We start from the raw sequence: 24,826 nt of genomic DNA on the forward strand, positions 1-24,826 counted from the left end.
GAGATGGAAGAGATTTTGGAGAGATTCAAGTCCAGCCCCTTCATTTTTCAGACATGGATCCAGAGTTCCAGGGAGGGGAAAGGAATAGCTCCACGTCATACAGTGAGTGAGTTAGTGGTTGGGCCAGGGCATAAATTCATCCCTTCTGATACCCATGTGGGGCTTTTCCCACCATACTGTCTTGCTTCCCTGCCTTCTATTTGAAAGACACTTCACTCAAAACTGTTTTTTTTTTTTTTAACCCTGGAGCTGTATCTTCCCAAGAGACAGAAGGAGAAGCATATTATTTAATACACTTTATGGTTTCAGTCTTGATCTAGAGTTTTCTTTTTGCCCAAGTGTTTGGATGGATGAAGTACTGTATGGTAGAGAGTGGCTTTCTTCCTGAAGACCAGAAGAAATGGTTCAGTCTGAACTACTATATAAGAAGATAGACAACACATTCTCAAGAGGAAAGGTGTTTGTATCCACATACTGGAATTTATCCACCTTGACTGATATGGTGGTGTTGACCTGGAGGTGCTCCAGCAAGAATTGAGAGAGATTTTGGTATATGTTTTTGGTTTGTGCTCCAGACTCACACACTGTCACCAGCGTCTGCTTTTTGACGTCTTTGTTGATGAGAAGCTCCAACTTCAGGTCAACAGAATGTTCTGGGCATCTCACGAGAAATTGCAGTTGGCAAATGATGACATACCAACCTGGGAACTGGATTACCAGATTCCCGTCCTGATATCTGACTCCATGGACAATGCCATCTTTGTTCCAAGACAACTTGGATTTGTTTATATGCTTTGACACTGGAAAGGGAAGGACAAAAAAGAATTACCGAGCATATTTCAGATGCAGATCGGAAAATGTGAAGTTTTTACTCAAGGTTTCCCATTCGAGACCTGTGTTTTCTATAGCGTTGCCTGCTGTTCTGACCATCTGGAATATCTTTCATGTTACTCATTCCAGGTGCTGCTTAATATTCAAGGCACAGGTGCAAAACCACCCCTCCTCCTTTTCTCTAATGCTTCAAGCTGGAGGGTCAGAAGACACATGGTAATGGACTACTGTAACCTCCTATAGAATCACTCTCCGCTTATTTATTATATTATTCTGTTATTATTATAATTAATAACTTTCCCTTTTCAGATCGTGAGTTCCTGGACTATATTCCCCACAAGTTCTGGACTATCATGTTCAATCAATCAATCAATCAATGCTCCATCACTAAGGGACTACTATTTGGTAGGCATTGCATCAAGTATCCGAGATAGGAGATCCAGTTTTGTTCAGTTAGTAACCAATTTAAGCATCAAGATGTCCAGGAGAATCTCAGTCTGTTGATTGCATCCTTTAACAATTCATTGTCTCAATTTTTTTATATGTCTTCCTCTCTTTGAAAGGGCAGCCAAACATAATTGTGTAGACCCCGCCAGTGTACAGTCAGGGGCTCTTCCCAGCTGGGATTTTTAGAGAAGCAGAGGATTGGCAGACCCTGTGAGCCAACATGTTCATGTGGAAAGCCAAGTCTCTCTGAGTCCTGACAAGTGAAAATTAGCACTGATTAGTCAGGGTGCCTTTCAAAATTGGAAGGCTGGCCTTCGTTCTAATTGCCTCCATGCCTTCCCTTTCAACCTCGTTGCAATTCAGCTGAAGAGTGAGAACTAATCTAACTGCAAAATGGAATTTTTAAAATGGGCAGAATGGCTATTGAGCGGATCTCGGCCATCCCCTCCATATCTCGGCTTTCCCAGCCTAAGTGCCTCGCATTGTGTCCTTTAGAGGGGCCTCTGAGCTGGGGCACACTGCAGTATGCAAATAGGCTGGGCTCCTGCAAGTTCATTAAGTTGTCAATCAGGGGACAAGGCAAGTTTGTGGTTCCCTTGTGAGTAACCCGACAGAGGCAGAGACTAAGAGCCTGCTTCTGTTTCGTGAGGAAAAGTACTGTGCACTTGGCCCCAGACTTGGCCCCCCCCAATCTGAATAGAGAGGGGCCCTTAGGGTCAGACACAAATGCCTTCGGAGGCCAGGTTGGCAGCACAGAAAGGTGAAGGGGGCTGGGGAAGGAGGAGTCTTGTGGCTCTCTCCCCTTCGCCCCTAAGGTCTTTAAACTCAAATTACAAAAAATAGCATGCAGGCTAGATGCCACATCTGCAGGTCGTACTTGGCCATGGCCTTCTCCTTGTGCCCTCTCTGGTTTAGAGGTTTCAGAAAGGCCACAGGAAGTGGCCCTCAGGTAGCTAGAGTTCCTGGATTCAGTTACTGACCTTGCAGGTAGGCCCATGACTTCTTGAATGGAGCCTTTTCCAGTATACATGAGATGTCCTCTGAGCAATTTCCTAAAAATAAGGTGATCACACATTAAATGTCTTTCTCTGCTCTGGGGACTGGAGACACCAGATCCTTTTCCATGACCCTTGGATGGAGACAATTAGTATTCTGTTTCCATTTGGGGACCTAAAAGGAAACCTGTTTATTTCTCATTTTGCCATCAGGTACTTTAGGATTCTTTGGAATTAGTTGATTCCACAAAGACTGGAAGTAGGGGGAAGGAAAGCAAAGAGGACCTGAGCTCCCCTAGGTACCAGGTACCATTCCTGTCCCTTTACCTACTTCACTTCACCCTTGCAGCAACTCAATGAGAGTGGTATTATTAAGTCCCTTTTACAGATGGGAAAAAGCCTGGGCACCAGACAGACTACGTATACTCTCCCACGTCACTCAGCCTGGCAGTGATGGTCAGAACCATAGTTCCAATAGTAATTACTGCTATCCTCCCTTTGAGAGCGCACCAGATACTAATCTGTGCACTTTTACATATATCTGCTGATCGAATTCTCCGAATAACTCTGCCAAGTGGATGTCCTGATGCCTAGACAGAGTCAATGACACGAGGTCAAGCAAGTTGGTGGTAATGTTGAGACTCATCCCCATGTCTATCCGATTCTAGAGGCCAGTTTTCCTCCTCCAAGCCATTTGCTGGACAGTGGAGATAAACACATTCTTGTGCTCGATTTTAAGAGGATATAAGATTAAAGAGATCTAAGCAGGAAGCCTGCTACCAGGAAATTCCTTGGCAGGGGAAAAAGACAGTGTTTATGTCATTATGGTATTTAAGAAACAAAAATATTTTTAATATATTCACCGGTGATGCTGGCTTAGCAGCTTCTTATTATAGAAACTATTTTATATGCAAAGAGCCAAGTTATACATTTCCTGCGGTGACTCATGAATTCAACTTACTGTGGGTAGATTCCTTCTTCTCTTTGGATGTTGGTTTCCTGTCTATAAAACTGGGAGATCTAAGACCTGACATTGACATCTTTTTGATGATGTCATCAGGGTGACCATTCATTCCATCTACCAGAGATGAGGCAGCCATGGGCCTGTTTGGTTGAAGCAGCCACGCCCTGATGAGTTTGCTCGCTGGATCTCTGAGTGGTATCTGTTGGGCTCACAATATTCCCCATTTGCCTCTCTGCCCCAGGCTTGAGGAAACCTCTCCTGGCCTTCCTCACTTCCCCATGGAGCCTTGGAGAGGTTGGAAGTTAAGCGAACAGTTCCCTCTGCTGTCTGAACAAGCTCATTGCTAGCAGCCACCCCGGCAGAAGCAGGGGGCAGCTTTGATCCTTGTCTGCCCTCAACCCATAGGTGCTCTGGCCCAAAGGTCTCCTTGGTGATGAGCGCTGGTAGACCAGCTGCCATTTTTTTTTTTTTTTGGATCCCATCTCTTTACCTGGCATTCTTGTCCTGCCTGTTTCAGCCACAGCCACTCTTGAGGTTTTAGAATCAGAGTTACAACATGAGGGCCGCTCATTTTCTAATGCACTGTGAGCGCTGTTAAGAGAGTCCCCCTGGCCAGCCTTCCCTTTTTGGGAGTGTGGAATATCGAGTCAGAAAACACTGCAGCGAGGTATATCTGGCCATGTCTCTTCTCTGCTGGGAGTCCCTTTCGGACTTTGCTGTGCCTGCTGGATCAGGGCCCTGATCCTCCACAGGCGTTCATGGTCCCTAGTGATCTGTCCCTCCTGCATTCTCTAGTCTCACCCCCACCTTCCCTCCTTCCCTTGTACTCTCGATCCTGAGAGTAGTAGCAATAGGGCAGACTATAATAATAGCTAATATAGTGATGGCGATTTTCCGGGTCCTCTGCTGAGCATGCTACATTCGGTCTTCCACTTAATTCTTACAACCACCCCATGAGAAGGCTACTACAGTGATTTCTGTCTTGTACATAAGGAAACTGAGGCTTTAAAAGGTTAATGACTTGTTCACATTTGCACAGCGCATCAGTGGGAGAGTGAGGTTCAAACCCAGGCTGTCTGACTCGAATGCCTTGGGTTGCTTGCTGACCACGATACCGCTCAGCCCCCAAACATGCATGTTAATTTGCCTCTCCACCTGGAAACCTCCCTTCACCGGGGAAGTTATTACTTATTTAAAGCATGGCCTGGAAGTCATCTCTGACCTTCCCTCTGTTTGCCTATTTGCCTCCTCCATTAGACTGTGAACCCTCAGGGCAGAGACAACTATTTATATATCCCCACTGTTCAGCCCAGAAGATACTCTGTAAATGTTTGTTGAATTGAATCATCTTGTCTCTCCCTCTTACTTCCCACCGTGGATGTCAGCTGAGTTCTGGCATGAGTGAGGTGAATGGGGGTGCTTGGCTTGTCTTTCCCCTTAAGGCTGGTAGAACACCGAGCCTCATTCCCACATAGTTCTTCAGGTTAGCATAGATTAAATGGGAGGAGAGGACTCATGCCCTAGGCTGAGGCCAACACAGCATGCCAAGAACAGGTTCTGCTCATTGGCTGGAGGCCCCCTCACAGCGTATCACTTGTGGCATCTGTCAGGTGAGCTTCCGTAAACAGGTAGGTGGCTGGACAAGTACAAGCCTGGGCTTGCCTCTCACACATGCACGTTTTGTTGTTCCTTTCCCCTTTGGTCTTCGTATGTTTGCTTGGTTGACCTCAGCTGTAATTCTGAGAAACCCAAGGATGGAAAAAACAACACACAAAAAACCAAAAAAAACCAACCCTCATTCGGAAGCATTTGCATTTCCTGAAGTCAAATGGCAAGGTGTATTTTAGTTTTTCTTTAAGAACCTTTTAGATGGTTTCAAGCAAAAGGAAAAACACGGGCAACCATCTCCAAGAATGGCATTGCTGGAGCTGCCTGAGGGAAGGGGGCTGGGAATGGGACACTGGAGAAGCTATTGGCGGAAGGGGGCAGTTGAATGTGGAGAGGAGCCCAGAGGAGGACACGATTGTTAGCCTTTCACATCTGACAGGCTGTCAGCAGGAAGGTGGAGCAGCCTGCTCCGTGGGGCCCAGACACCAAGGCTTTACGTGGAGGTTTGAAGAGATGACGCGCTCAGCTCATAACTAACATTGCCCTTGTCCCTATTTTTCAGATGAGGTGATGGGAAGACCTTCTCTAAGGATACACATCACACTGTAAATCACAGGGCTGGCAGCTCAAATATTTGACCAGTTAGTGCTATTCAAAGATGTGTTGGGCTGTCATGAGGCTCTTGCCAAGAGGCAGTGGGGCATTTCGCCAGCCATGTGTCACCCTGTGAGTCCACGATACGACTTTCTTTTTTGGTTATGAAGACAGGAAGGGGTGATTTACAAATAGGTGGTGTGACCTGCAGCTGGAAGCCTGTGATGTCTCTGGAATTTTGGATGCTGGGAGCATGGGGAGAAAAACACCCCTGTTTCATTAATTTCCCAGCTGAATATGATGTCTGGAGGGGTTCAGTTTGAAAAACTGACCATTCGGGTGGGGGAAATGAGAACTGTTTGCAAGTCATGACTGAGTTGATGTCCTGGGAGTTAGAATGTAGGAATTTCCCCTCTCTGGGCCCTAGTGTCCTTAGCTAGATGAAGAGCAGTGTGGCCCTTCTAGTTTATTCTAGCAGGCTGTGTAGACTCAGCTATATACAGCCAGGCTTGCTGCAGCAGGGGGAAAGTCAGTCCCAGTTCCAACTGTCTGTCTTTGTGGGCATGTTGCTCTACCCCATCTAGGAGACTCTCTTCACACATTTAGATTTCCAGACACCTGCAGTGGTAGAATAGAACATTTTAGGTATGGGGTCATCTAAGTTATGAACAGCCTGATTCTGTAAGGATTTGCATGGTTTGTAGAAATGGAAGTTCCTGGAGAGGTTACCTGGTCCAGGCTTTGGCAAATATATAACAAAACACATATGCTCCACAATGTTACCCCCATGGCAGACTTGTCCTAGGTCACCCCATGAATTAGTGACAGAGGTAGGACCAGAGCCTGGACACCTTACCCCTTCTATGGGGCATTCCATCTTTCAAACAACTTAAGCACTCTGTGAATTTTTCTGAAGACCAAGGTCTTTAGATGGGCAAGATTTATAAGCCCAAACTTGGCCTCCTCTAGGATCATGGAACTTTTCTGGGCATTGTTTGGAAGCCTGGAGAGAAGTATGTGCCAATGAAACCTTCTTGGCCAGTTTCACAGAAGAGAGAGCTAGGGAGAGAGAGGTGTTGCTTAAGGTGTTTAAAAAGACCATGTTCTAGGGGTGCCTGGGTGGCTCAGTCTGTTAAGCAGCTGCCTTCACCTCAGGTCATGATCCCAGGGTCCTGAGACGGAGCCCTGCATTGGGCTCCCTGCTCAGTGGGGAGTCTGCTTCTCCCTCTGCAACCCCCACCCCCTGCTCGTGCTCTCTCTCTCAAATAAATAAAATCCTAAAAAAGAAAAGAACATGTTCTAGAAACCAGCATAATGACAACCTGAAGACTGGACCCTGCCTTGGGATCTCAAAATGTTAGACTTGAAAGGGCCATTTGATGCCCACTTAACCAAGACCCTGTTCTATGAGTGGGGAAGGACATTGAGCCCAGAGGAACTGAGGGTCTGGCCCAAGATGTCACTGTAGATAGTGGCAGAGCTGGGTCCAGAGAACATGTCTCCTGACTCCTAGTCCAGGGCTCTGTCCTCTGTTAGTCTTTCCATGGAGGAGGAAGTGTTAAATGTAGGAAGAAGTGGGTTTGCAGCCACCATGCACACTGGGCTGAAAACTGATGAGACAGCTGGAGGTGCTGGGAAAAGGGCACTAATGAGCCTTCTGGACTCCCTCTCACAGAAGAATGCCAGCAGGTGACTTCAGGACCATGTGCTGAACCTGCCAAGTCATAAGTCATAAGCCTTGATTGGGCTTCCATCAAGATGCAGCAATGCCCAAGCTGGCAAAACAAACCACGCCAATCATTCTGGCCAGATGGTATGTGGTCAGAGTGCCAGGCACCTTCCAGGCTGATATTCGGACAAGAGAGACACAGTGCATCTGGGCTCTGGTCAAGGCTTTTAGTTGTCACTTCCCCTTACGGACCCTCAGTTACTGTATCTGTAAGGTCGGTTGATAATAATAAACCCAAATGAATGGTTGTTGCAAAGACCCAATGGATGTAAAGTGGCCAGTGTAGCATTTGGCTTAGAGGAGACATTCAGAAAACGGTAGTCCCTTCCTCCCCTACTCCTCTTGTCCTTGTTACAGTAAACAGCTTAGCCATGCAACTCAACAGAGTGAGCTGGCTGATGAAATGCTCATTAAAGCAAAGCTCATGGCATTATCTGATGGATTGAAGTTTCTCAATTATGTGCATAAATGTTTGAGGCCATCTGATGGCTTCCAGAAGAATGTGTAGAATGCTCCTTCCATCTGTTGCCAATATTTTGAGCCTTCTAAGAAGGAAAGGAATTATCTTAATGACGGCATCTACCGAGGTTCTGGCAGTCCCTTCCTCTGGTGGAATATCCAGGAGAGTCCCAACAGTGACATCTAGGGGAGAGTCTCTCCATTATCAGTAGAATCTGGAATCAAAGTGAATCCTTAACCTAAGGGTCATTTCAGTTGGCTTCAACTTGACCATTTCCTTGATGCCACAAAGCCAACTAGTGGTGAAAGGACTCCAAGATGGGTTATTTGTTAAGCAAAAGACAATGAGGTGACTCTGGATTTACAAACAGCACTTGGGGAGTACTCATCCCACATGCTCAGTGTTAAGCACATAGAAAGTGACCAGTAGATACAAATTGTGGTCAAGCTGGAATTCATTTGAATTTCTTGACAGTTTTTTAGAATTTTCGAGTCTTTTTGATCCTGAGCTGTTATAGTATGTAAGATCAACCTATCTGACTTAATCTAAATGCAGGTGGAATTAATATTATTGGGGGCAGTTAAGAAGCATACAAAGTGTATAATTCAAAAGGCAAAGTGAAACTGAAGTCGCATGGTGAAATCTGGTAACATTTAAATAATTTTTTAAAAACATCTCCTAGCTATTCTAGATGCAGAGGTATAACAGCATACTTGGGAAATTAGGCTTAGGATCAAACAAACTTAGGTTCACATTCCACCTCTGCCATTTTACTAAGTTGTGTGGCTTTGCATAAGTCACTCAGCCTCTTTGAATCCTCCCCCAAAGGGAGGATAGTAACAATCTCCCTTGAAGAATTGCTGGAAGGTCAGATGAGATCATGCATAGCAATGAGCCTGGTGTCCACCACCCAAAGGATGCTAGCTGATGAATTATACCAATTCACTAGGTATAATGAAGAGCCAACCTATTCCCTGGTCCAGGGCTTGTGCGGCTGGGCTGGTAGAGACTCAAGCCAACATAGGTGGCGACCAGAGAGCTTGAGTGAAATACATCATCCAAGTCCTGCTTTCCCTCTATCCTTCCTTTTCTCTCTTTCCATCCCTCCTTCTTTCCCCTACCTCTTTTTCTTTCCTTTTTCCTTCCCCGAAGTATTGGAAAGATGGGGATTTCTTCAGATTTAGAGACTTGTAATTTGTATGTGCTAAATTCAAGTATAAATTTTAATATGTTTCCCAGTGATCTGAATATTTTTTCCTCTCCTCTCCTCTCGTCTGGACCCCTCTCCTCTTCTCCCTCATCTCTCCTCTCTCTTTCCCCCCCTCTCTTTCCTTGGCAGCAGGGGCTGGGGATTACATATAGGTTGCTTTAGCACTCTGGATGGCCTCTGCAGGACTCCATTCCACTTTATTCTGAGCAGCCTATTTTCTAGTTTATTTCTTGTGGAGAGATTCCCAACTCCTGTTAGCTCTGCCTTAAGAAAAAGTCAGTGTAAGAGTGGGCTTTGCGTGTGTTTAAAGTAAATGGAGAAGCAAATAGGCTCTTTAAGCCCTGTGACTATCTGAAAAGCAATTTGCCCCCTGAGCAGAAGTACCCCCTCTTGCTGTGAAAAGTTACCAAAAAAAAGGCCCACCACAACGGGTGAATTGGGCAATCGGGAACCAGATCAATCTATCTGATAGAAGTGAGGTCTCTGCTGTTTTCAGTATTTCCAGGGGGTGGGGGAGGCTGCTTCTTCTCTACCTGCTGCTTCTGCTGCCCGTGAGGCGTCCTGGTGGGGCTGTGACCACCTGGATCGTAGATAGCCATATGACAGCTGGGATAGCTGGGGATCCCTGAGTAGCTCGCCTCCATGGTTTAGTTTCATTGCCTTCGAAGGGCAGTTTTTATTATGTCTGCAGGTGGGTTCACTAGGTATAATGAAGAGCCAACGTTACTTGATGTTTTTTAACGCCCACATTTTCTTTTTAACAGAGGGAGTGGGGAGGAGGGTAGTCTGCCAAGCCACGTAAAAATTGCCAATTGTAAGAATGGTAAAATAGTCCACTTGTCTAAATCCGGGAATGTTAGAGTCAAAGCAAAATCCATGCCAGGGTCAGGTCATCTGGCTCGCTCCCCTCACTCTTGATATTTTTAGACAACAGGACTTTCCAGCCCCTGAGAGGGAAAATGCATGCTTCAAGTCCCAGGACTGGAATGTAGGTATTCCAAAATCCAACCCGGTTCTCTGTCTTTGCCCCTGTCTCCAGCTGGGTACTGGATTCAGGAGAAGGTATTCAGAAGAGGGCAGGGATTGTGTTATAAAGGGGCTTTCAGGACCCATACATGGTCTATCCACTGCTTCCCCTTCCTCAGGGCCTCCAGGAACCTGTGGAGCGGGGTGGAGGGGGCGGGTTGTTCGTGACATAGGAAAGGCCAACCTCTTGTAACAGGAGGCTGTGCGGAGGGAAGGAATCTTCCAGCCTCATGACGCCTCAGCCGCAAAGCTAGGGCTTAAATTTGGCTTCCAAATTCCCTGCCATGGGCTGTTTATTCCCCTCACTGCTGCGGAACTCCACAACAAGAAAACAAACAGCTGTGGGAGCAGGTGCTGAGAAAGCCATAGGGTTGGAAGGGTGCCCAGCCCTGGAGAACCAACCGGTAGGGGCGCTGGAAGGAAGCGCAGTGTCATCTGGCAACGTAATCCTGGATAAGCAAAACCAAGGCGAGCCAGCCCGCATTTTGAGGTCCCGCCCTCTTCCCTACTAGCTGTGCACTCTTAGGCAAGTCAGTAAACCCCTCTGTGCTCCAAATTCCGTCCCTATACAACAGGGATATCCCAGTAATATCCCTGGGACATGTTGTGAGGACTGCCGGCTGAGTCTCGAAGCCCTCGGCCCGGTGCCTGGCACAAGGTGGGTGCCCACCAGTGCCCACCATTTTCACTCCTCCAGAGCCTCATACACATGTAGTGAGGAAATAAAAGAAAAACTGATTGAAAAGTTGTCTGCGGAATTCGTCTGGTGCGGGAAGGACTGTCATTTAGTCGCTGGGATGTTGGGAAGGCTGGGGGCTGGCACCAAGGTGGTCAAAACCGTTCTATAAAATAAAGGCCGAGTTTATGAGGAAGGGGGGAGGATGGGGAGTGAAAACGGGGAAGAAGAAAAGAGGTAGAAGGAGAGTGGGTTAGTATGCAGGGCGGAGCGCTGCGCCCCAGTGGGGAAAGCTGTCCTTTGAGAAATTCCAGCAGCTGGAGGGGCAGAGGCCTTAAAAGAACAGGGGGTTCTAGTGCTCAATTTACATCGTCCCTGGGATGAAATGTACGGCCCTACCAACTCTGCTACGTACCCTAAATCCTACGGCAAGTTTGGCTTTACACAAAGGTGGGGTGCTGTTGGAGCTCTGGGGGAGTCAGGGCAAAGGGGCCTGTGTTCTGTGGTTTGGTCAAATATGCCACACAACGTGAGCATGTGTGAGATTCAAAATGTGGCAGAAGTGGAAAATTGGAATAAGAAGTGAGGAGAAGAAGCCCAGAGGCCCGGGGCTCTCCCCAGAGCCCAATCTTGGTTACCCTGTGTGGGATGGGACGGAGTCATTTTACTTGGGGATGAAAGAACAGAGTGGACTCTGTGTCCAAGGGATGTAGGCTCAGCCAGGTGGCAGACCAAGAGTCATGTTTGCTGTCCCTTGTCACCCTTATCAACTCCATCTTCTAGATGAGAGGAGAAGGACATGGGGCAAGGTTCTCTTCCCTGTGGTCTTCCCGGCCCAAGGTCCCTGCTAAACCCCCAGAATGGTCCACTGTGTCCTAAGCACCGTGGAATGAGTGTGAGGTGGCAGTCTGCTAATGACCAGTCTCCTGGCTGGTATGGGAAGCTTGTGTTGGGACTAAGAAATCCTTTCATGACAAAACAGGCTTGTTTTTCTGTGGTTATCCTGCAGCAAAGTGTCATCCTGTGTTAAGGTACCTTAGTGTGTGTACATGGGCCTGTTTCCCGGGGCTCTGGGCCGCTGCTGGCTCCTGCTGATGGTGTGTGATTTGCATTCGCCAGTGGTGGAGGGCTCCCTAGAAAGTGCCTCCCAGAAAGATCCGGAATGCTTGTCTGTTTGCGGCTTTTGCTTCTACTGGCTAAACGTTTGTGTGATAGATAGTAGCTCTTGTTCACCCAGTGACAAACCACATGCTACCTCTGGAACCTCTTCCCAGGGTTTTCTGGGACACGGCACCCCTCGGCCAGGTGTCTCGCAATGGCTTTTTAAAAGGGGCAATGTGCTGCTTGTATCTGTTCAAGAGGGGCTTACTGGGGAAGGAGGCTGTGGCTGGAGATTCCCTCAAGATTATTGTTAGACTTTTTTTCTTCTCTATTTACATATAGAGCAAAAGAATCAGAGTGTCATAGTGTCATTTCATTTTAGTACATTGTTATTACGTTATAGAGAGGCCCAGAGAGGAGGAAGACTTGCCCAGAGAGACACAGCCTGCTAGCATGAAAATCCGTTCTGGAGCCCAGGTCTTGCTCCTTGGTAATATTCTTTCCACCTCGCCCTAGAACTGTGTCTACAGGTGGCCAAGGTAGGAGACAGGTGGGTGTACATTACAAAGAGGAGACAGCCAGGGAGCACATCACGGCTGGCCATTAACATTTCATGGCTCAGGTACATCACGCAGGGAACAGAGAGGAGGCCTGGATTCTGGCAAGTCACCTTGAGGGCTTGGACCTCAGCTTCTCATCAGCAGTAGGGAAATACTAACCCCCACGATGCTCGCTCACAGGATTAAGGCGAAGATCAGCCCAGGAGAGGCAAGGGGAGATCCTTAAACAAAATTTCAGAGCCCTGGTGGGGATTACTATTAGCATTTCTAAAATCTGGTTGCAGAAATGTTGAATTGCCAGCTGAAGTTGGTTTGGGATTCGTGCACATTCTGATACAGGGATAGCCAAGATAAGAAGGGACTTGATAAGGGACCTAGTCCATGGCTCCCACCATTGTGGGTTTCATGGATCAAAGAAATTTACCCCCAAATGAAAATTTAGTGGCCAATATAGAGAGGGCAGCCTTTGATTTTGTCTCTTGTGTCCATTAAAACAAAACAGAGTAACTCAGACAAAACGCAAGTGAACTTAACTTGCACCCATATCAGCTTCACGTTGTAAAAGAAAGGACAGTTTTATGCTCTCGGGAGGGATGTACTCTCGGAGGAAAGGAGTGCCCCTTACATTAAAAATAGTTGGCTATGGGAAGAAGGGGCTACCTTGTCCTTCACGCTGGGCTGGTGAACACCAGCATAGGGCCAGACCCGGCAGTGAGAGCGACCTGTGAAGGACGGACTCTGCAGGTACAGGAACTGTGATCCGGGATGGCTGGGGTCACATCGCCTCACGCAAACTACCCTTGTTGTTGAATCGCGTTTCTGTTCAAGACTGCCTCTCTCTCCCACAAGAAATGAAAAGTTCTGGTCTTGACTTGGAAGACCCGGAGGCGGGGAGGGGGTGGGGTGGTGGTGGTGGAACGATGGGAGAGGAGAAGTGAGAGTGACTCAGTGTGCCTGGGTGCTTTGCAAGGCTCCGCGAGGGCGTGTGTTACACGTTCTGACTCCTGAGAACCTGTGCCTTTTCCATAATGGGGGCTCTCGGACTCTGCTCTGTGCGTCACAGCGAGCCTCTCACCTCATTCTAGAAAGAAAGTTGTATGGACCCACAGCTGTGCCTGCTGGTTTTCAGAGTCTACAGCTGCACCTGCACCACAGAAGCATTGTGGGAATTGAGGTCCCTTGTGAAGTAATTCCAGCCAAGGTTAACATATTGTTACAAGGCTGTAGTTAGTAGTCTTCCCTCAAAGATCCAGAATGCTTGTCTGTTTGCGGCTTTTGCTTCTACTGGCTACACGTTCGTGTGATAGATAGCAGGAAAGGCGTCCTGAAGGAAACTCCCAGTAGGATGCTGTTGGTAGGCAGGGCTGTGTTCAGACACTGTGTAGACACCGTGTCCCGCAGATGCCCTGGGGTCTCTAGCTGGGTGCCCAATACCCCACCCTTTCTTTTTGACTTTTTTTTTCTCTGAGCTATCTTGTTATCCAGCTGTGATGCTATCTAGGTTCTAAAGTTTATAGGACAGGGATGGGTCCATGTTCTGGGGTGGAAAAAAAAAAAACATTGGATAGGAGATGAGGACATCTGGATTCTGGGTTTGGCTCCATATGACCTTGGACATGACACTTCACTGGCTCTTACTTTTCCTCTTCTGTGCGAGGAAAACATTCACCAGATGATCTCAAAGTTTTTCATCCTCAGTGTTAAGCTAAGTCTGCATATCCCCTCTGGGGCTCGTAGAGACGATGCGTTAACCAGTGATGGCAGTGATATGAAATGTAGGGGGTGAGGAGAACGTCTGTTTTTACAATCCTACCTTCATTATGCATTTTGGCTACTACCAGTTATTTCATGATTACTACAGGCCAGTGGCCACGCCAAGCAATTTATGGATGAGATCTGATTGACTTCTCCGATTCCTTCATGAGGTAGGTAGTATTATTCCCATTTTATAGATTAAAAAATACTGAGGCTCCCGGGTGGGATGTAGAGCCAAGATTCATACCCACATTTGCCTGACTCCAGATTTCAAGCTCTTAACACTATGCTGCTTTGCATTGCTGTCCGTGTCCATGTGATGGCCTATGTCATAGGTGGGATTTTCATTAATGGCAGAGCTGTGGGCACCAGGGTGCCGAACGGAGGCTGCTCGGATGAATCCATATGTACTAGCTCAGCTCTGAGCAGCCTCCACCTTCGCCTCCACCCACTTTTCTGTTGGGATGCTTCCGGTGGTTAATCTACTATGATGTCATATGGATGATTTAATATACATTTACTCCCAATTCCAAGGTCTTACCTCCTTTAAGGGGGAATTTTCCCGGTGGGTTAGGAATGGAGTCCTGGAAGAGAAGAAAGAAAAAAAAGAGGCAGCGTGAAATCATCATCCAATGGAAAGAACTCATCTTTTTCTTTTCCATTTTGGTTGCCCTCCAAGTGCTGTGCAATTTAGAATTCGTGTTCCATTTGACTCTTAAAGTTAAAAAAAAAATTAATTCACTGACCCAGCCTACATTGGGCTTTCTCATCCATTTGCTCGATAACTTGCCTATATCAGGAACGCAGTTTGAGGGTTACTATCCACATTTCACAGGTGAGGAACTGGGGGCCGAGCAGGGTAAAAGGAAAAGTTTATGGCAGCTTCGGGGACCAGAATCTGCAACTCATCGCCCTGTCCAGGGCTTTTGTTTTCACTTCTGCATTTGATATTTTCCCCCCTCTGGTCAACAAAAGACCAAGCGAGTGTAATATATAAATACATGTGGGTTTTTTTCCGTATTTGATTCATCAAACAGTGAAAGTATGCTGTAAACATACCTGGGAAGGTACATCTCTCTCTTTCCTGTGGTTGGAAATTCTGAATTAATTGAATGTTTATATGCCAAGCTTTGTGACGATACGGTAAATAAAGAAATCGGGTCCCCGCCCTCATGACTTTATTACAAATTTATATATGATTATAATATCCAAATACTTATAACTATATAACATAAATAAACACAAAGGGATCTTATGTATTTATAAATTCACATTGTATTTCATATTATCTGTTCTATCATGAACATGAATATATATATAAATATTTATACAGATAAATAAGAGGTTGATAGAAGTGGATTGTCTTCTGAAGGGGGGTCTCCTGGGTTGGGGGGTTGGAGGGACTGATAGGGAGGCCTTCTTGGGGTACTCTGAGCACGGAGGCAACAGAAGCAGCTAGGCACAGCTCTTTACCCCTCACAAAGCCCTCAGAGACTGACGTCCTCACGCCTCACCTCCCTCCCTTTCTCCCCGCCTCAGCCATGGAGCCACACGTCAGGAGTCTTGCCAATAAGGAATCGAGTATCTTATTTCTCCTGTGACTTGTCTAGGTTGGGGTCTCCTGTAGCGCACTGGATTGAGATACTAATAAAGTCCTAGAGAGGGTGTCCCTGATGTGGCTGAAAATAACTCCCCGACCTCTTCGAGAGCAAGAAGTTAGCATCTGTGCACATCTCCTTCCTTAGTGTTCTGTCTGAACACCTAGGACCCTCTGGAGTTTCCCTTTTCTCTGGGGGCTCTGTCCTTGGCCTTCCACTGATGGCTCATTTTCTGATAAACGGATCTCTTCTCTAGCCCAAGTGTGCTGTAAGGAATTGAGGAAGTCTCCTGAAGGCAAAGCCGGGGCATATAGCTCTGCTCTGGAGATGGCAGAAGTCAGTATCAACTTTTGGCCTTCAGCTTTTCAGGGCAAAGGCAGTGAACTTGGCTTGGAAGTTCCTTCCCTCTCGGCTCTAATAGTCTATGATTGTATTGCTTTAGTTGAAAGCTCTTAACCTAAGTAACAATGCTGTGCATTTGTGGTCGCTCAATTATGCATGCAGTTCATAGGAAAACCTGACATCACCAAATTCCCCTCCGTGTTGCCTCTGCTGGACTGCAAAGAGCATTTCGAAATCTAATGAATGGCTAATTTGCTTCCAAGTATGATCATCAATTAGTGTGATGTGGAAATGCATAAAGAAAAACATCTATGTTTAAACGTGGTGCTAAGATGGTTGAATTCGTCGGCCGCCCAGGAAAGTGTCCAGGGAGAGCGAGAGAAGGTTGGTACAGTAGAACCACCAGGGCCGTCCCAGCCTCCACAAACCATCTGGGAAATAACAGAAAGTCATACATTCAGCATCTGTTCAATGAGCCCCTGATCTGGTGTGTGCCAGGAACTACGTTAGTCACTGGAAGACATCCTGTGGATTTTATGGCTTAGTCATCAAAGCTGTCATTTAAAACAGACAAATAAATATATAATTGAATTGCAAGCTGAGGCAAGGACTATGAAGGAGGGGGCCCTTCAAGATAAAAACTTCTCAAACTTTAACGCGTATGCGAATCACCTGGGGAGCCGGTTAAAATGCAAATTCTGATTCAGCTGGTTTGGCTGAAGCCTGAGAGTCTGTATTTCTGACAAGCTCCCAGGTGTCACTGAGGCTCCTGGCCCACAGAACACACTTTGCATACGTGGCAAGGTTGTAAGAGATAATACCTGGGAGGAGGACCTCATTTATATGGGGGTCAGAGGAGGCCTCTGTTATTTGAGGGCTTTCAGGTTTCCTAACTCTAGTACAGGAAAGAATCCTGTTGCTCAAACCTTCACCCAGGGCCCAGGACATCCAAGATGGAAGTGTGATTATTCCTATTTTGGAGAGCTCCTGGGACAAGGTTGCCATAATTCCCCTGCTGCCCATGGTAGAGAAGATCAGGGAAGCAGAGCCAGAGAGGAACCTCGGCATCTTTCAGTCCATCAGGCTAATTTAATAGAAGAGGAAATCGAGACACTCATGAGTCAGGGGCAGATCCTGGATTGAAATTCTCTCGTGTTCTTTCCACTGCCCCAAGAGAGATGCTAGCTTCGGAAGTCAAGGTTGGAGATGCTCATTCTCCTCTCCCTTTAGCAATCCTTGCATTTGGAGGTAGAAAGGCAGGGTGTAAAGAGATGGTGACTTTTACAATTTGCTGGGAGTTGTTTATGCCCTAGGCACTATCTAGTGCAGTCCATCAGCTCCTCTTTGGCAAGTGCCTCCGAGTCCTTGCATTTTCTCCCAGATCTTGCCTGGGTATCTGGGTCTTGGCTGGGGAAATGTAGACCATCTTGCTCAGTGACTTGGCTTTGTGGTCAGTCCCACATAAGCTGGACACAGACCCGAGCTAATGGACCTGCCCAGGCTGTCATTCTCAGCTCCATTGAGTAGCTCAGGGAACTTCATCTCCATGGTTAACAACCAGCTACACTTCCTTCATTGTACTTCTTTTGTTTCAGACTACAGGTGTCTGATGGGTATTTCCAACAATGTTTCTGTGGATGGAGGGAGGAACCGTCACATTTAACCTACTTGCCCCCAGGTGGAATGACTCAATCGCAATCTTGTTCCCTGTCCAGGACTCTGTTTCCCTGTTTCTTTCTGTCACTGTGATTAGAGGGTTAATCATCCTTCGCTCCACTGGCTTGTTGCCGACACAATAAGATATTGTATATAAAGTACTGAAAAGTGCTCAAAATGATAACTATTTTGGTTACTCTCTTGATCCTGATGATGTGCTTACTTTGCCCCAATACCTTGAAAGGCTCATTTCTTTCACAGAGCGATGCTGTGCAGAAGCAATCAGATACCAAATGTGCTTTTGATCAAAATGTCCTTTCTGATTGAAAATGGCCAAAGGCAACTAATGTTTAGAATATGCCAGGGAGATTCCATATCCCCTTCTTTGCTGACCTCACATTGTCTTGTAAGGTTGGCCATGGAGATTTTGGGCCAGGAATGTTTCCCTTACTTTCAAGCTAGCATGAGGAAGCACTTCATGAGGGTGCTTAGTCCTCCAAGGCTAAATGCTTTCCATGCATTATTTCATTTGGTCTTTACCCCAAGAGTTAGTGATTGATGAAGCCCTAGAGATTTCAGAAGGTCCTACAAATGATGACTAGCAGGGAAAAGATTCAAATCAAGTGTGTCACCCTGGAAGACAATGCTCTTCAATGCCATGCTACACTGCCTTTCTAGAGTAGGGCAGGATGAAGCTGGGGCAGAAAATTCTCCTGTGACTCAATGAGAAAGTGGATGGAGGTCACAGAAAATCCTCAGGAGAAAGACAATTTTTTTTTTTTTTTTGGCAGCCTTTGTTTTGGTATGGTTAGTGTAAGTGGGAACTGGACCAGAGTGGCTTAAAGCAGTGCTTTTCCCACTAAGGATCTTGTTAAGATGCTGACTCTGGCTCAGTAGGTCTGGGATGGACCCTTAGGTTTTTCATTTCTAATAAGCTTTTAGATGATGCCAATGCTGCCAAGCCATGGACTACACTTTGAGTAGCAAGGGCTTAAAGACATTGCTCATTAGGCAATCAGAACACCTGAGGTCTTCCTTCCCCAAGGAATGGGGGGTGGGGAATAGCTACAGGAGGCTGGGCTCATACATGAGTTTAGGAAATCTTCTTCCTACTCTGCTGATGGACATAGCGTCCTACTCTCTTATCTACCTCTATCAGTGCTTCTTGCCAGCTACCCATGCTTCCTGCTGTTCCCCTGGGCTGACTTCTGTTCTGGCCCCTGCCGCTCCTCTCCTGACACCTGGGCTTGCCTGCTTCTGGGCTGTGCCTCTGCTCCCTCTTCTGCCTCACCTGGAAAGTCCTGCCCCAGCTCCACCTGCCACCATCCTTCCAATGGAGAGCTCTACTCCACTGAAGAATACAGTTAATAAATGCAGGAAGAATGATAGGATTAGGCAATCATCATTCTTCAACCCTCAGTGCATGCCCCAACAGGCGAGGATCATTGAGGAATGCCCAAACAGCTGAATGAAAGATATTTATATGTCTTTGAAGTATTACCCCATAGATTACTTATTAGTAAGAAAGCAAAAAGTGTTCACCGGGGGTTACCACCTTAATCAAGTAACCAAACATCATCACCAATAATGGGACAAACTGACGTATGCCTCTAGGTTGTGCTGCAATAAGATGTAACATTACTTATGTACTACTCTTGCCAAAAAAGCTTCATCTGAATATAGTCACAACAAACACGAAGCCAAATCCAAAACTTGGCCAATTCTATAAGCGTACTAGCCTGGACCCTTTGAAAAAGTCAATGTCCTGAGAAACAAACAACAAAGGGCAGAGGAAATTGCTAGGTGATTGCTTCTCAAACTTTAGGGTGCATAAGAGTCACCCAGGGAGCTTATTAAAAAACAGATTTTTATTCAGTCGGTCTAGAACAGGGCCTGGGTTTCTGCATTTCCAGCAAGCTCCCAGGACCACCCTTTAAATAGCAACATTCTAGATTGAAACAGACATAACCAAATGTGGTGTATGACCTGAGTGTGGATTCAGGATCCCCCATCAAAAGAAGGCACGACAGCTGTAGAAGACATTTTTGGACAAGGGGCGGGCATTGATATATGGACAGTGCACTATTATTAGATGGTATCACTGAATTGACACTGATTCTCTTGGCCGTGATAATGGCCTTGCAGTGAGGAGGAGATGGGTGCTGAGACAGGTGCAGGTAAAAGACCACGCCGTCTGCACCTTACTGTCATTCACATAAAAAGAGCACAAATAGGGCAAAATGTTAACACAGCCGATTTAGGTGAAAGGTTATATGGGTGTTTACCATCCTACTTTTCTGTAGGTTTCAAAATTTTCAAAATAAAACTTTAGGTGTAAGACATCCTTCTGATTCTTGGAGGAGGCTCAGCTTCTGTTCTAGCTCTTCTGCAAGCCCTGCCCTCATCCCAAGCAGAAATTCTTCTTCCCCTCCCATCGATGGCATTCTGTGCCATTCTGCCCTGGACTCAAGCTCTTGGGTGTTTGGGCCTTCCTTTGAGAATCCTCAGAAAACAGGGGTCCTGCCCTGTTCACGTGGGTCCTACCCTAGCATAGGGCTTGCCCCTGAGAAGACTTTCTGTGTTTTCTTTTTCTTTTTTTTAAGTGATAAATTGAATGCATTGGAGAGAGTAGTGTGGGTAGAGAGAAGCATCATGGGGCATTTCAACTCACCCCTATATTGTGTCTGAACGTAAAAGCAAACCAAAAATCCATACCACCCCCACCAACAATCTCTACACCTAACCGGATGCTCAGTCCATTCTTGGTGAGGAGGTAGAGTGGTACTGGAAGGATACTGTTTATTTTTTTAAGGCATTTTATTTACTTATAAAGGGAAAGGAGGCAGCTTCTTTCTCTTTCTAGAAAGGGTCTTCTTGAAAACCTAATGATCCTGAGCCCTTGCTCTAACCTTTTGGAATATAAATAAATCTCTTCAGGGACTGGATAAGCCCAGTTCCTAGGTTTATAGAACTGGCCCTTAGATTGAAGACTTTAGAGCCTTTTGAAATGACACCTCTATAGTCCACCTTGTAGCCTATCTCCTTATATAACCCTTTGTTTCTGGAAGAGATAAGATACATTTAACTGTTTTTCATTTGCTTTGCTGTACAAATTGTGCCAAGTTTCATCCTGACACATATGCATGCACTCTGTTGTGCTTACTTAATCCTAAATCAGCTTTCTGTCTTTCCATATGGATGTGAAGAGGTGTCTGTTGGTAGGACTTTTACTGACTTGAGAATATATTGGTACAATCTCTTCTGAGGCTGAATGATATTTACTGAGGTGAAAAATACACATTCTATTCCCATCACTAGAAATTTATCCCACAGATATACTTGCAGACGTGGACAGTGGGTAAAAACTTCTAGAGAAAAACAGAAGTGCCCTTCACTAGGCACAGACAAAATAAACTATGAAGCAGTGACACAGTAGAATACTAGTGACTCTTCCAAAGAATGAGACAGACTTTCATGCATTGCCATGGAAGGGTCTCCAAGATATACTGTCAACTCAATAAAGCAAGGTGCAAAATTATGAGTCTACTATAACGACATGTTATACTATGTATTTGCAGATGCACGTATTTTTGGAAGGACATGGAAGAGTCTGTCCATGGTGGTTATGTCAGGGAAGAGGGATTGGTGGTTGGGTGGGCAGGGTGTGAGTGAGTTTTAATTTCTTTTCCCATGTTTACTGTTTACTTTTCTTAAACCATATGGATATGGTATGTTATAATAAATATACTGGCTTAAATGTAAATTAAGAAAAACTACCACAGGGACTCTAAAGACATTACTAGACAATCAGTTCTATAAGCAACACAAAAGCAGGAATCTTGTTGGCTTTGTTCAAGCTATATCACTGTTGCTTAGAACGATGTCCCACACACAGAAATTGCCCAATAAATATTCGAGATTGAAAGCTAAGCTCCTTCTTTGACTCTCCCTAGGAGTTTGACCTGGGAGTTTTTTGATCTTCAGGCCAAATCTCAAGGTAATCTTTGTTGGTTTTCCTACATAACCTGTCTCTTCCGTTCTCCATCACTTTGTTCATGCTGATTCATTGGCCAGGAGTTCCCTCTCCTCTGATTCCCCTTTCCCACCTGCTTTAAGTTTCTCAAGCCAGTCTGGAACTCCAGTCTCCAGTGAAATGTTTCTTAAACCTGGGAAAACACTCTGTCTCTGTAACTTGTGGTGTCATGGAAACCCTATGTGGCTACCTTCCATCCATTATATATCATGACTGATCTTGTTTTAAATTTTGTCTGTTCATGTGCTTCTTACCTACAATTGTGACTTCTTAGGCCAGTAAAACCATTCTCATGGTACTCCATCCCTGCCCCCCTCCAACCTCACACAGAGTGCTATGTAGCCATCGACCATTCCAGTTTTTGATAATTGGGATGTGAATTTAAGTTTCTTGGGTCTCTCCCATTGATTTCTTTAGCAGAGGTCCTTTTAGAGTCTCTCTGTTTATCTAAGTTCTATCTTTCCTGGAGTCAGCCTGCATTCCCTCTTCCTGCAGGAAGCCTTCCTTCATAACTCAAAGGGATAACTCTTCTTAGCTCTTGCAATTGTTAACATCCGAATAATTTATTGGAAATGATATATGTGCAAAACACTGAACACTTAATATCGCAATTAGTATTAAAGCCTTAGCTTTTAAACAAGTAACTGATATCTGCCAGACTAAAGAAACCACAGCCCACCAAACCATACAATCAGATTGTGAAGTGAATCTTTTCATACCCTAACATGAGGAGTAAGTGAAGGAAATGGATGTGCAAGAAGATAAACCTCCTGAGAGAGAGGAGCAGGAACGAAGTTTGTAAGTGCTTCTGTGGCTGGCTGTATTGGCAAAGGGAGTGCTGTTCTCATTAAACAATCAAGCACAGTCTTGATTCTATCACTTTCTCAGGATGACTTAGTTCAAGCCCCTTCTCTTTTCTGTTCCTGATTTTCCACATATACAAAAATGGGGGAAGAGGATCTACTCTATTTCTTTCCTGGAAAGAATGGATTTGAATAAGGACCCTTCTAGAGCTCTCTCCAGCTTTATATTTCATCGTCACCCCCCAATACCTTTCCTTTCTTTCTCCCTTCCTTCCTTCCCTCCCTCCTTCTTAGCAGTTCTAGCTACAACATTTAACTAAAAAACTTCTTAAAGACCACTTCAATTTCTTTTCTTTGGCCATTTCTTTGGCCTTGCTGCCGCCTTTCGCCTCACGCCCCCAGAGAAGAGTTTCTTCGTGTGGCAGCCGGTGAAGGTTTTTTTCCACGTCACATGATTCAGGATGCAGGGGGAGAATCCTTCTTGGAACAGAGATGGGCCCAGAAGTGAATCAGATGAGGACAGATAAGGTGTGCTGTGGGAAGACTATATAAGAATGGACCCAGGGCTGCAGCAAGCACTCACCCGAGTGCTTCTGATTTATTCAAATTAGAATTACAGAAGTTATCTAACATCTACCAAAAAAAAATGTCCTAGAATATTTTCAAGAGTATTATTCTTAGTAGATGTAGATGAACCCATTCAAGGATGCATTTCAACTAAATCAAATATTAGTAATTCTTTTTTCTTTAATTTTTATGGAGATATGAGCCTCAAAGCTTCATTTAAATTTCAAAGCTGATGACAGTTGAGAAACAGATAGCAAAATCTTTTAAAGCCTAGTTCTTTTCAGCAATCCATCAAGTATAGAACATTTAGCCTAAGACAACTGAAGGGAAACCGGGACACATTCTGCAGGATTGTAATGAAAAATGGGAGCTCTGAAGGAATAAACAGAAATATTCTCACTTTGGCAGGGCGTGTTGAGAGAGTGAGTTCTCAAATTACCAAAGTTAACAAAAACTTTACTTCATTAAAAAATTTGTGAGCAACATATACCATCAATACGGTATTTTCTACAACATGCACTCTGGCCGGATTCTCTGTAAACACCAATTTCCTAAAATATGAAGAAGTGTCCTCCTTCGTCTCTTCTGTTTTTGCAACAAATCGTACCATTTCCTCCAAACAAAGTAAATTTCCTGAGACAGTTTGCTTCTACGGTGGGTGCCCGTGATTGCTTGTCGTTTTAGTATTTGGACCAGTCTCAGAGGGAAAAACATTTCTACGTTCTGCCCCCATGCTCTAGGTTTCTCCTGACATCCTAAGCTCTTCCAAGCAGTGGCTCAGGAGGAAGTTTTCAACTTGCACTCTAAGGAGCTAAGCCTGGGCTCCTGTCTTGCTTCCTTCCCTTATCCACCTTGGCCAATGAAACTTAACTCCTTGTTGAGAAAACTCTTGGCAACTGAGGAGACCCCAGAGATCTCAGCAACGTTTGGACTGAGAATAGAGAACCTTGGAATCTGGTCGGAAGACCTTGAAGACACAGTCAGGAGTCGTGCAAATCCGTTATCAGATTTCCTTATCACTTCCTTCTTTGATACGCATCTCTGGCCCAGCAAAATTTAAATCTTAATTTCTTAATACTAATCGCTCTTCTCTCTTCTTCTGGCCCATGCAAGTCTGGAAAGGTTTGACATGATGGCTGAACCCATTTTTCTCTTAAAAGCCAAATTATTGCAGAGAGTTGAGCTCCTGTTTCTTTTCTCCCTCTTCCTACATGATATATGTACCTTCTCCCCCCTCCCCTTCTCAACTACTTTATTAGTTTATTCTCAAGGCTCTCTCTCTCTGGGGAAAACTGAATAGAAATCGGAAAGGAAAGGCGATGAGAAGTCCACTTACCGTCTTCTGAACTACCAACATCATAATGGTTGCCACAGCAAAGACGAGACACAGAGCCAGCGCGGTGGTGGTGAAGTAGAAATAGCCACGGCTCGTGGTTCCCAAGTGGCTGGTGACGGGGCCTGCTGGCACATGCATGGCTGTGTCTTGAGAAGGGGCCACTTGGGTGAGTGCTTGCTGCAGCCCTGGGTCCATTCTTATATAGTCTTCCCACAGCACACCTTATCTGTCCTCATCTGATTCACTTCTGGGCCCATCTCTGTTCCAAGAAGGATTCTCCCCCTGCATCCTGAATCATGTGACGTGGAAAAAAACCTTCACCGGCTGCCACACGAAGAAACTCTTCTCTGGGGGCGTGAGGCGAAAGGCGGCAGCAAGGGTGGGGGAGAGGCTCATTTTTCATTGCCAGCCAGGGATGAATCTGAGTACAGAGCAACTGCAGCTCCAGAGAAGGTGATTAATGTCAGAGGGCGAGTAAGAAAATGACGGTTTCCCTACTCCGGGGTGTGTGTGTGTGTGTGTGTGTGTGTGCACA

General features: G+C 45.7%; 1 protein-coding gene across 1 annotated transcript; it reads right to left on the reverse strand.

Moving 5' to 3' along the window:
• Positions 1–315: 315 nt before the first annotated feature.
• TNFSF8 (TNF superfamily member 8) lies at positions 316–24,486 on the reverse strand. Its single transcript, XM_021691660.1, has 4 exons — positions 24,292–24,486; positions 14,498–14,540; positions 2,259–2,330; positions 316–800 (listed from the first exon to the last, which is right to left on the reverse strand). Exons 1-4 carry the CDS (start codon positions 24,484–24,486, stop codon positions 406–408), a joined length of 705 nt encoding a protein of 234 aa, XP_021547335.1. The 3' UTR covers positions 316–405.
• Between the last annotated feature and the right edge of the window lie 340 nt (positions 24,487–24,826).

This window comes from Neomonachus schauinslandi, chromosome 13 (assembly GCF_002201575.2).
Source record: "Neomonachus schauinslandi chromosome 13, ASM220157v2, whole genome shotgun sequence".
Taxonomy (NCBI): domain Eukaryota; kingdom Metazoa; phylum Chordata; class Mammalia; order Carnivora; family Phocidae; genus Neomonachus; species Neomonachus schauinslandi.